The sequence below is a fragment of the Pongo pygmaeus genome, chromosome 1 (genome assembly GCF_028885625.2).
Source record: "Pongo pygmaeus isolate AG05252 chromosome 1, NHGRI_mPonPyg2-v2.0_pri, whole genome shotgun sequence".
Taxonomy (NCBI): Eukaryota; Metazoa; Chordata; class Mammalia; order Primates; family Hominidae; genus Pongo; species Pongo pygmaeus.
Window position 1 is genome coordinate 88,993,096 of NC_072373.2, and position 12,016 is coordinate 89,005,111.

General features: G+C 46.4%; 1 protein-coding gene across 5 annotated transcripts in view; it reads right to left on the bottom strand.

The window, feature by feature from the left end:
• UFC1 (ubiquitin-fold modifier conjugating enzyme 1) overlaps positions 1-12,016 on the bottom strand; it is a 27,888-nt gene continuing 15,872 nt past the window's right edge. For 4 of the 5 annotated variants that reach the window (XM_054435359.2, XM_054435350.2, XM_054435342.2 and 1 more), the window contains 6 exons: positions 4,773-4,967; positions 1,833-1,900; positions 1,533-1,596; positions 1,157-1,233; positions 640-730; positions 1-439 (listed from right to left, as the gene is read on the bottom strand). In XM_054435359.2, the coding sequence (XP_054291334.1) occupies positions 350-439; positions 640-730; positions 1,157-1,233; positions 1,533-1,596; positions 1,833-1,900; positions 4,773-4,895 (513 nt within the window). In that variant the 5' untranslated portion in view covers positions 4,896-4,967 and the 3' untranslated portion in view covers positions 1-349. Of the gene's footprint in view, positions 440-639; positions 731-1,156; positions 1,234-1,532; positions 1,597-1,832; positions 1,901-4,772; positions 4,968-5,045; positions 5,168-12,016 lie in introns of those variants that run through there. The other variant, XM_054435333.2, reaches the window with a different exon arrangement.

Genomic DNA, 12,016 nt, shown 5'->3' on the forward strand with positions numbered 1-12,016 from the left:
TACCAGAGGAAGCAGCTTTTATTGATGGGTTTTCTCCAGAAACCAGAAAGACTATATGTACTCACTTTCAGTTACCCTCTATGCCTCCAGGATCGCATGTTGCTCCACCTGGGGGCGGATATAAATTACCTCTAGATTGTTCAAAGCCCAGTCTTTCCCTTCCCTGTGCAGCCTTAGAACCTAAGTAGCAATACTGTTTGGTGTTTGTTTGTTTCTCCCCCAGCAATGCCTGCTGCAGCTACTTAGTAACAACTAGAGGTGGAGGGTGTCCGGGGAAGCAGTTAGATGAGTTAAGTGTGATGCACAGGAAAATAGTATTGTAGCCTATCAAAGGTCCCTCTGCCCTGCCTCAATGGCTTGATTCGTTGCATTTCTCTTTGTGTTGGATGACGCCCTTCTGAATCAGATCAGGGATTTCCACTGCCAGCCATGGACCCAGCTGCAATACAAGGAAAATCCTGTGAGATTATTACCAGTCAATGCTTCTTGTTCCATTAGAAGCTCCCTCCTGGAGACAGATTCTGGGGGAACATGCTTAAGGGACATCACTGTTATTCCTTTTATTCTTAGCTGCTTTTCTTGTACTGCTCAGGGCCTGAGTCCCTCTTTCTCCTTTTATGCCAAATATACAAAACTTACCCCTAGAGCCATGAGATGAGCTAGTCCAAATTTGGGCACATTCCTGGCCCACAAAGGTTTGAAATGATCCGTCAGGCATATTTTGCCACCCCTATGAGAGGGACATGAAGAAAGTGTTGACATGCAAAGTTTACCATAAAGCACAGCAGCCTCTTGGGGGCATAGGAAGACTACTAGTGATCAGAATTGAGAACAAGTTCAGCTAAGTACTTTGCTTAGGCTCAGCAGAGGAGGGCCTGACACCCCACTAGGCCAGCAGACCCTGGGAAAATCTCTGCCTCCAAAGTTCTTCCTTTTTTTTTTTTCCTTACAACTTTTAAGTTCAGAGGTACACATGTAGGATGTATAGGTTTGTTACATAGGTAAACGTGCCATGGTGATTTATGCATAGATCATCCCATCACCCAGACATCAAGCCAAGCATCCATTAGCTATTCTTCCTGATGCTCTCCCTCCCGCCATGAAGTTCTTCCTTAAGGCCTTCTTTGACTCTTTGCCATCTCCTATTCAGTCCTACCTGTACATCTTTGCTGTCTTTCCATCCAGCTCAGGAACTGCAATTTCTGGGGCAGTAGTAGGATATGTGATAGGAATCTGGAGAAATTATAAAACCTTAATAAAACAGAATCAGGATAGAAAGGAACTAATATAATCATACATACATATTTCTTGGTTAAACTGAAATGTTAAGTAAAACTCCCCAAGCAGCACATCCATACCAGGATTCTGGATGTGAAGATGAGTAAATATAACTTATGCTTGCCTCAAACCTCAGCTTTTCTCTCCCATTTTTAAAGTTTTCTTTGGTCCCTTCAAGAAAGGATAGCTTGTTACCAATCATCTAATCCCTCCCCTTCTACTAACCTTCATATTTCCCACTCTATCACACTCACGTCAAACTCGATGTCAAACTCATATTTCAGGAGGTCATGGATATACCAGCATTTTCCAAACCACCTGTAACAAAGACCAAACCTTAGCCCAATTTGCCTATTCTTCCAATACTCAAATGACATCTTGGCTTAGGCCACCAACCTGGGAAACTCATAGGATGAGAACTGGGGAACTCTGGAGCTGTGGGAGTGGAGACAGCTAACATGAGACAGGGCAGCTTTGGTAGTGGGCGCTAGGATACCAAATTACCTAACTCATATAAGACTCCCACCCCACACCTCCCAAGAGGGTCTACCTACCGAGTCCCTTCCTTGTTGGACTCCAGTCGGAACCAATCGTTGTCAGCATTCTTGTTGTTCTCCACATACTGAAAGCAGAGAATGAGGTCTTTGAGAGAGTAGTTGGGGCCAAGGGCAGTCCCTCTCTCCTCGAAAGAAAAGTATGTGGTTATATATATATATATATATATATTTTTTTTTTTTTTTTGAGATGGAGTTTCTTCGCTCCCGTCACACAGGCTGGAGTGCAGTGGCGCGATCTGGGTTCACTGCAACTTCCACCTCCTAGGTTCAAGCGATTCTCCTTCCTCAGTCTCCTGAGTAGCTGGGATTACAGGTGTGCACCACCATGCCCGGATAATTTTTGTATTTTTAGTAGAGATGGGTTTTCGCCATGTTGGCCAGGCTGGTCTCGAACTCCTGACCCCAGATGATCAACCTGCCTTGGCCTCCCAAAGTGCTAGGATTACAGGCATGAGCCACTGCACCCAGCCGGTTACTTTTTTTTTTTTTTTTTTGAGATAGAGTCTCACTCTGTCACCCAGACTGGAGTGCAGTGGCGCGATCTCGGCTCACGGCAAGCTCCACTGCCTGGGTACACGCCATTCTCCTGCCTCAGCCTCCCAAGTAGCTGGAACTACAGGTGCCCGCCACCATGCCTGGCTAATTTTTTGTATTTTTTTTTTTTAGTAGAGATGGGGTTTCACCATGTTAGCCAGGATGGTCTCGATCTCCTGACCTCGTGATCAGCCCACCTTGGCCTCCCAAAGTGCTGGGATTACAGGCGTGAGCCACCGCGCCCAGCCTACTTTTTCTTAATATGTTTACCTAATTTTTCTAACATTAGCAAAGCTGAAGACAAGGCTATACTGGTCAGTGGGGGTCTGCCCAGAACAGAGAATAGAATGTTTGAGCTCCACTCAATTTAGCAAGCACAAAAGACCTGAAGATATCATCTGGATTCTCCTCTCACTTCTCTGATAGTGTCTGCCCTCAGCCCACAACTCATTTAATGGTAGACTCCTTCCCTGGGTAACTCCCTTCCTTCTAGCCTCATATAGTCCTGGTTTCAACTAGCACCCACAGGCTAATGACTCCCAGATTTTTATCTTTGGTCCAGATCTTTCCTCAGAACTTCAGCCTTTAGTATCCAACTGTATATTGACATTTTGACCTTCATTTCACAGGTACTTCAAACTCAGCATTTCCATCTGGAATTTATAATATTCCTTTGGATACACTTCCTGAATTATCCTCCTGAATTATCAATTTCAGGTGGCAGTATGAGCATTCACCCAAGGCAAAAACCTGGGAATCATCCTTGACCCTCCCTATCCCTTACTACACTAATCCATGATGTCATGCTAATTTTACCTTCTGAATATTCTACAAATCTACCTCTCCTCTTTATCCTCACAACTGCCTAGTTTAGATTGCCTTTTGTCTCGCTGAGATTAATGACAGCCTCCTAACTTGTCTCTTACCTTCAGTCTTGTCCCTGTCAATTGTATTTTCCCCTTATTGCCAATGTGACTGATCTAAACCCAAATCTGGCCATGTTACTCCTCAGCTTAAAAACCTTTAACGGCATCCCAAAGCCTCCAAGAGAAAATTCAAGTGCTCAAATATGTCTCCTAGCTTTGTCTACCATTCCCTGCCTCACATTTGATGCTCTAACAACTCCGAGCTACTTTGTTTCTTCAAACACATCATGCCGGTGCCTGTGCCCTTTCTAGATTCTATGCCTTTGCTCATGCTGTCCCTTTTGGCTTGAATGTCCTTCTACTCTTATGTTTTATCAGGCTAACTTATGTTTATTCTTTAAGTTTCAGCTCAAGCATTACCTCTTCCAGGAAACCTTCCGTGACCAAATGCAAACTGGATGTCTCCCCTTATGCTCTCAAAACATCCTAGCCATTTCTCGCTTTATATCTGTCCATATCTGTCTCAGTCTCTCTCCACTTAAACACTGTATTATAATGATCTGGTTTTGTCTACCTGAGTAAGTTCCTCCTTATTCGGCTTGGTATCTCCTCCCTAGGTTCTATATGCACAGTAATTTTTTTTTTTTTTTTTTCTTTGGTGAATGAATACATGAGGTAGGAGAACTAGAACTGCTGGTCTTTGAAGCAGGCAGAAACTATAAGGAAGACAAACTTTTTTCACCTTCCACAGTAGAGAGATAGCTGAGAAGACAGCCCGTTTCTAACTATGAGCTAAACTCCCCAAATCTCTGTAGTTAACACCTACTTGAATTTTCAGCCCTAATGTGGTTTGAAAGAGTGAAGAGTGAGGCCAGGCGCGGTGGCTCACGCCTGTAATCTCAGCACTTTGGGAGGTCGAGGCGGGTGGATCAGGATCACGAGGTCAGGAGATCGAGACCATCCTGGCCAACACGGCGAAACCCCGTCTCTACTGAAAATACAAAAATTAGCTGGGTGTGGTGGCGCGCACCTGTAGTCCCAACTACTCAGGAGGCTGAGCCAGGAGACTCGCTTGAACCCAGGAGTCGGAGGTTGCAGTGAGCCGAGATCGCGCCACTGCACTCCAGCCTAGCAACAGAGCGAGACTCCGTCAAACAAACAAACAAAAGAGTGAAGAGTGAAGGAGGGGGCAGACAGATGCGGACTGGGAGTTGGCGCCCTGAGGATTTTTGTTCACATCCAGGTGAACAAACACCTGGAGCCAGGGAGACACGTCACCTTCCGGGGAAGCGGATCCCTAAAATAACTGCTGCTTTTAGCCGCAAGGTCTGGCCCCACTGTGCACCTCACCTGAGTCTTTTTTGCCCTCTCCCCACCATCCCTCCTTAGTCCCCGAGCCCCACAACAGTCCCATTTCTATGAATTTGGGCGTTAAACTTAAAAACCGGAAGCGGCTTCCACACGGAGCCTATTATTGAGGACACCTGATTTCTCCCAACCCTTATGCTACGCGTTAGACTGCAGAAACACAACTAACCCGGATAAGGGACTGATATTCCTCCTTCAGTCGCTGCACCCACAACTCACGATCTCGGGGTCCGGCGTTAGTCTTCAGCACCGGGATCTCAGACACAACACGTCGCGTGGCCTCATCCGCCATCTTGGACCAGGGCGCAAGAGAAACGCGGAAGTGGTGTTGCCTGTAGCTTACCTCAAGGCGCCGTCATCTTCACTGTGGGAAGATAAGACGTTGGGTTGCTGTAAGACTTCTCTTTTGAATAAGATCTTTGTTTTCTTGTCACCTAGTTACCCGCTCGTGAGTGCATCGAGAAAAACAGAATATAAACAGATTACTCCGTCCTATATATGACACCTGTCATTAAAATCACCGCATAAGGCACAAAGGGTGACTTCCGTTCATGCTCAGAGAAGTAATCGCAGAAAACCCGGACACCTTCCCAAACTTGGAAAGCTCTTAGAACTTAAGGCTGCTGAAGGCATTTTTACTTATTTATTTATTTTTATTATACTTTAAGTTCTAGAGTACGTGTGCACAACGTGCAGGTTTGATACATAGGTATACTTGTGCCACGTTGGTTTGCTGCACCCATCAACTCGTCATTTACATTAGGTATTTCTCCTAATGCTATCCCTCCCCCAGCCCCAAGCCCCCAACCCCAAGGCGCTTTTCAAGGCACTGCCTTCCTAAAACAAGCGATTCGTGTTTCCTCTTCGAAGAATTTTTCCTTTGCTTATATATAGTCCTGCCTCTAGACGCAGTTATCCTGTAGAAGGATGTTTAACTCCTGATAAAGATTAGAAACCATGCAGAATCAAAAGACAAATCCCTGCAAGATTTGTGTCTTAGTCTAGCCATTCACTGAGTCCTAGACTTTTTTTTTTTTGAGACAGTGTCTCGCTCTGTTGCCCAGGCTGGAGTACAGTGGTACGATCATAGCTTACTGCATCTTCCATCTCCCAGGCTCAAGCGATCCTCCTGCCCCAGCCTCCCAAAGTGCTGGGATTACTTGTGGAGAAACAATAAATAAACTCCAGTTGGTCTTAAAATCTAAACACTTTAATTTTTGCTTTTTTTTTTTTTTTTTGAGATGGAGTTTCACTCTTGTTGCCCAGGCTGGAGTGCAATGGCATGATCTCGGCTCACCGCAACCTCCGCCTCCCGGGTTCAATTGATTCTCCTGCCTCAGCGTCCGGAGTAGCTGGGATTACAGGCATGTGCTACCACGCCCGGCTGATTTTGTATTTTTAGTAGAGACCGGGTTTCGCCATGTTGGCCAGGTTGGTCTTGAACTCCTGACCTCAGGTGATCCGCCTGCCTCAGCCTCCCAAGGTGCTGGGATTACAGGCGTGAGCCACCACGCCGGCAATTTTTGGCTTTAATTTAAATATCCTGTTTGGCTGGCGTGGTGGCTCAAGCCTGTAATCCCAGCACCTTGGGAGGCCAAGGGAGGTGGATCACTTGAGGTCAGGAGCTCCAGACCAGCCTGACTGGTGAAACCCGTCTCTACTAACAATACAAAATTAGCTAGGCATGGTGGCGCACGCTTGTAGTCCCGGCTACTTGGAGGCTGAGGCAGGAGAGAATCGCTTGAACCCGGGAGGCGGAGGTTACAATGAGCCGAGATCCTGCCTTTGCACTCCAGCCTGGGCAACAAGAACAAGACTCCGTCTCAAAAAATAAATAAAACCTAAACACGTTAATTATAGATTTAAATATCTTGTTTGGCCGGGTGCGGTGACTCACGCAGGTAATCCCAGCACTTTCGGAGGCCGGGGTGGGCAGATGGCTTGAGCCCAGGAGTTCGAAAAAGCTTAGGCAACGTCGTAAAACCCCAGCTGTACAAAAAATACAAAAATTAGCCGGAGTGGTGGTGTGCACCTATAGTCCCAACTATTTTGGGGGCTGAAGCAGGAGGATCTCTTGAACCCCAGAGGTCGAGATTGCAAATGAGCCAAGATTATACCACTTCACTCCAGCCTGGGGGTCAAAGTAAGACCAAAAATTTAAAAAATATATTATTTTATTTATGTTTATTTCACTGTTTATCCAGTGAATCATTCCAGCCTGTGGCAGTAAGTTTTTTGTTTGTTTGTTTGTTTTGTTTTGTTTTGTTTTTGAGACAGAGTCTCACTCTGTCACCCAGACTAGAGTGCAGTGACATGATTTCGGCTCACTGCAACCTCCACCTCCTGGGTTCAAGCGATTCTCCTACCTCAGCCATCCGGGTAGCTGGGATTACAGGCACGCAGCACCACGCCCGGCTAATTTTGTACTTTTAGTAGAGATGGAGTTTCACCATGTTGGCCAGGCTGACTTCGAGCTCCTGACCTCAGGTGATCCACCCTGCTCGGCCTCCCAAAGTGCTAAGATTACAGGCGTGAGCCACCGTGCTCAGCCTCCAGTACAATACTGAGTAAGAGTGTTGGCGGGGCGCGGTGGCTCACGCCTGTAATCCCAGCACTTTGGGAGGCCGAGGCGGGCAGATCACAAGGTCAGGAGATCGAGACCATCCTGGCTAACATGGTGAAACCCCGTCTCTACTAAAAATACAAAAAAATTAGTCGGGTGTGGTGGCGGGTGCCTGTAGTCCCAGCTACTCAGGAGGCTGAGGCAGGAGAATGGCGTGAACCCAGGAGGCGGGGCTTGCAGTGAGCCGAGATCGCGCCACTGCACTCCGGCCTGGGCGACAGAGCGAGACTCCGTCTCAAAATAAAAAAAAGAGAGTGTTACCAGCAGTCATCCTTGTCTCGTTCTGCCTTTAGGGGGAAAATCAATGTCTTTCTCCTTTTTTTTTTTTTTTTTTTTTTGCGACAGTGTTGCTCTGTCGCCCAGGCTGGAGTGCAATGGCGCGATCTCGGCTCACTGCAAGCTCCGCCCCTCCAGGTTTTAAGCAATTCTCTGCCTCAGCCTCTGGAGTAGCTGGGATTACAGGCGCCCGCCACCACGCCCAGCTAATTTTTTGTATTTTTAGTAGAGACGGGCTTTCACCATGTTGGCCAGGCTGGTCTTGAACTCCTGACCTCGTGATCCACACGCCTCGGCCTCCCAAAGTGCTGGGATTACAGGCGTGAGCCACCGCGCCCAGCTGTCTTTCTCCATTAAATATGAGGTTAAGCTGCAGATTTTTCACAGATGCCCTTGTCAGGTTGAGGAAGTTCCCTTCTGGCGTTGACGGTTTTTCTCAAAAGGGAGTTGTTTTTTGATTTTTGTTCTGAGACGGAGTCTCCCTCTGTCACCCAGGCTGGAGGGCAGTGGTGTGATCTCGGCTCACTGCAATCTCTGCCTCCCCTCCTGGGTTCAAGTGATTCTCCTGCCTCAGCCACCCAGTAACTGGGACCACAGACGCAGGCCACCATGCTCAGCTAATTTTTGCGTTTTTTGTAGAGACGGGGTTTCACCCTGTCTGCCAGGCTGGTCTTGAACTCCTGACCTCAGGTGATCTGCCTGCCTCGGCCTCCCAAAGTGCTAGGATTACAGACATGAGCCACAGCGCCCAGCCTTATAAAGGAGTTTTTCAAATGCTTTTTCCATGTTGATTTGAGATGATGGTGTGTTTTTTGTTTTTTATTAGCATGCTATATATCTCTTTCATAAAAAAAAAATTGGATATTGGATAAGGCTAAGGCAAAGCTTTGTACTTCTTAACTAGAGATCTCTCTTCTAGGGGAAATAAGATTTATTCCACTTTGGGTGTGGGCACTGTGGTGTGATATAGAGAGCAGAGCTTTGGAATGAGGCTTTGCAATTTAATTGTTGTAAGACTTTAGCCGGCGAGGCGCGGTGGCTCACGCCTGTAATCCTAGCACTTTGGGAGGCCGAGGCGGGTGGATCATGAGGTCAGGAGATCGAGACCATCCTGGCTAACACGGTGAAACCCCGTCTCTACTAAAAATACAAAAAATTAGCCGGGTGTGGTGGCGGGCTCCTGTAGTCCCAGCTACCGGGAGGCTGAGCCAGGAGAATGGCATGAACCCAGGAGGCGGAGCTTGCAGTGAGCCGAGATCAGGCCACTGCACTCCAGCCTGGGCGATAGAGCGAGACTCCATCTCAAAAAAAAAAAAAAAGAGTTACTTTAACTCTGTTCTTTAACTCTGGTAACTGTATTTTCTCAACTATAAAATGAGGATAATAAGGCTTATAAGGCTGGGCATGGTGGCTCACACCTATAATCCCAGCACTTTGGGAGACTAAGGGAGGAGGATTTCTTGAGCGCGCAGAAGTTCGAGACCAGCTTGGGCAAAACAGAGAGACCCCATCTCCACAAAAAGTTTAAAAATTAGCTGGATGTGGTGGCGTGCACCTGTGTCCCCATCTACTTGGGAAGTTGAGATGGGAGGATGACTTGAGCCTGGGAGGTCAAGGCTGCAATGAGCCGTGATTGAACCACTGCATTCCGGCCTGGGTGACAGAGTGAGACTCTGTCTCAGTTTAAAAAAAAAAAAGCTTATATAGTTATAACTATATACGCAATGGCCATTCATTTACATAATAGGCTGTCAGGATGAAATTCAGATAAATAAATGGCAGTATTCAAACTTTTACATGGTAGTGAAGCCAGGTTTACAAACAAAATCTTACCGGGAGTACCAAATTATAAAAATAATCAATATAGCGCTGCTCTTGTTCAAGTGCAGGCAGAAGACATCTATCCCTGAGAATACTTCTATGGTAACTACTCATCACACTTTATTAATTGTATAATTGTCTTGATAGCCTGGAAGCTCAATCAGGGTAGGGATTGTGTATCTATCTTGTTCAACGCTGTGCTTCTAAAACCTAATATAGCGTCTGCCACAGATTAAATGTTCAATCAATATTTTTAACATCAATGAGTATCTTGATACATAAAGTAAGCACCAGAAAAGCTGTCTTTATAAAGCTGCATGTTGTTTTTGTTTCATAGTTTTGGAAAACCACCTTATTTTTAATTTTTATTTTTTTTCCTTGAGACAGAGTTTCACTCTTGATGCCCAGCCTGGAGTGCAATGGCTCAATCTCGGCTCACTGCAACCTCCGCCTCCTGCGTTTAAGCAATTCTCCTGCCTCAGCCTACCCGGTAGCTGGGATTACAGTCGCCCGCCACCACACTCAGTTAATTTTTGTATTTTTAGTAGAGATGGGTTTTACCATATTGTCCAGGCTGGTCTCGAACTCCTGACCTCAGGTGATTCGCCTGCCTCGGCCTCCCAAAGTGCTGGGATTACTGGCTTGAGCCACTGCACCGGGCCGGAAAACCACCTTATTAAACCATTCAGTAAAGCATAGCACATAATAATGTATGATAATACAAAGCACTGTCTCTGTTATAAACATAGGCCTGCCTCTATTATAGGCATAGTTGCATCTCAGTAGGACATGCCTCTTTTAGAGAAAGGTTTAAACTATGGATTTAACTTACTATTAAGTAATGCTCACATGAGACAAGAAACTAAAATTGAGAAGACTGGGGCTGGGCGCGGTGGCTCATGCCTGTAATCCCAGCACTTTGGGAGGCCAAGGCTGGCAGATCAAGAGGTCAGCTGATCGAGACCATCCTGGCTAACATAGTGAAACTCTGTCTCTACTAAAAATACAAAAAAATTAGCCGGGCGTGGTGGTGGGCGCCTGTAGTCCCAGCTACTTGGGAGGCTGAGGCAGGAGAATGACGTGAACCCGGGAGGCGGAGCTTGCAGTGAGCCGAGATCGCGCCACTGCACTCCAGGCTGGGCGACAGAGAGAGACTCCATCTCTTAAATAAAAAAAAAAAAAAAAAGTGTGTAGTCCTAGCTACTCGGGAGGCTGAGGCAGGAGAATGGCGTGAACCCCGGGGGGCGGAGCCTGCAGTGAGCCGAGATAGCGCCACTGCACTCCAGCCTGGGCGACAGAGCGAGACTCCGTCTCAAAAAAAAAAAAAAAAAAAAAATGAAGGAAGAGTATGCAGGCCTGAGCCTCACTGTTTTTCAGAGGAAGAACTCATTCATGAGCAAATGTTTATGGAGTTCCTAATATGTTCCAGGCATTGGAAATACAGTAGTGCATAGGCAGGTGGACTCCCTGTCTTCATGGAAATTATCCTTAAATAGTTATAAAAAGGAATTCAGCCAGGCGTGGTGGCTCACGCCTGTGATCCTAGCACTTTGGGAGACCGAGGCGGGTGGATTGCCTGAGCTCAGGAGTTTGAGATCAGCCTGGGCAACATGGTGAAACCCCATCTCTACTAAAATACAAAAAATTAGCAGGGTGTGGTGGTGTGTGCCTGTAGTCCCGGCTACTCTGGAGGCTGAGGCAGGTGAATTGCTTGAACCCAGGAGGCAGAGGTTTTAGTGAGGTGAGATCGCACTACTGCACTCCAGCCTCAGCAACAGAGCAACATTCTATCTCAAAAAAAAAAAAAAAAAGGAATAGAAAAGGATTGATTAAATAGCTCAATTCTAGGAAATGTAGGCAATGCAATAGGACAGTTGGGTGCATCGGAGAACCCCTGAAGGTAGTTGAAAGCCCCACTGTCTGTCATCATGGGAAAAGGCAGCTCCTGGGACAGAAAGAGAAGTGAATACTGGATTAGAGAAATAAATCTTGGATTAGGGAAAAAAGAGGAAGCTTTTCCTCTGTTCTCTTTTTTTTTTTTTTTTTTTTTGTGAGACGGAGTCTCGCTCTGTCGCCCAGGCTGGAGTGCAGTGGCATGATCTCGGCTCACTGCAACCTCTGCCTCCCGGGTTCACGCCATTCTCCTGCCTCAGCCTCCCGAGTAGCTGGGACTACAGGCACCTGCCACCACGCCCGGCTAATTTTTTGTATTTTTAGTAGAGATGGGGTTTCACTGTGTTAGCCAGGATGGTCTCGATTTCCTGACCTCGTGATCTGCCTGCCTCGGCCTCCCAAAGTGCTGGGATTACAGGTGTGAGCCACCGCACCCAGCTCCTCTGTTCTTTAAGGCATTGGTCTGGACTCCAATATGCTGGAAAATAACTCAGAACGGTGAAAGAAATGATGGCTCTGCTATACGGAGGAAGCCACGTTATAGAAGATTAGTGTAGATGGATAGCCAGTTTTGGAAGTTATTCTCTTTTGTTATTACCTTTAATTATCCTGGAGACTTCAACAAAGAATTATGGTAAATTATAGCTTGGTCTCTTATGCTATGAGAAACTGGGTTCACACTTAGAATCACTTGGTAAAAAGAATTATAATGTTAAGCTAACGTGCACATAATAATACGGTGCTTATTATGTGTTTGGCACTGTCCTAAACATTTTACAAACATCAGCTCCTTTATTTCT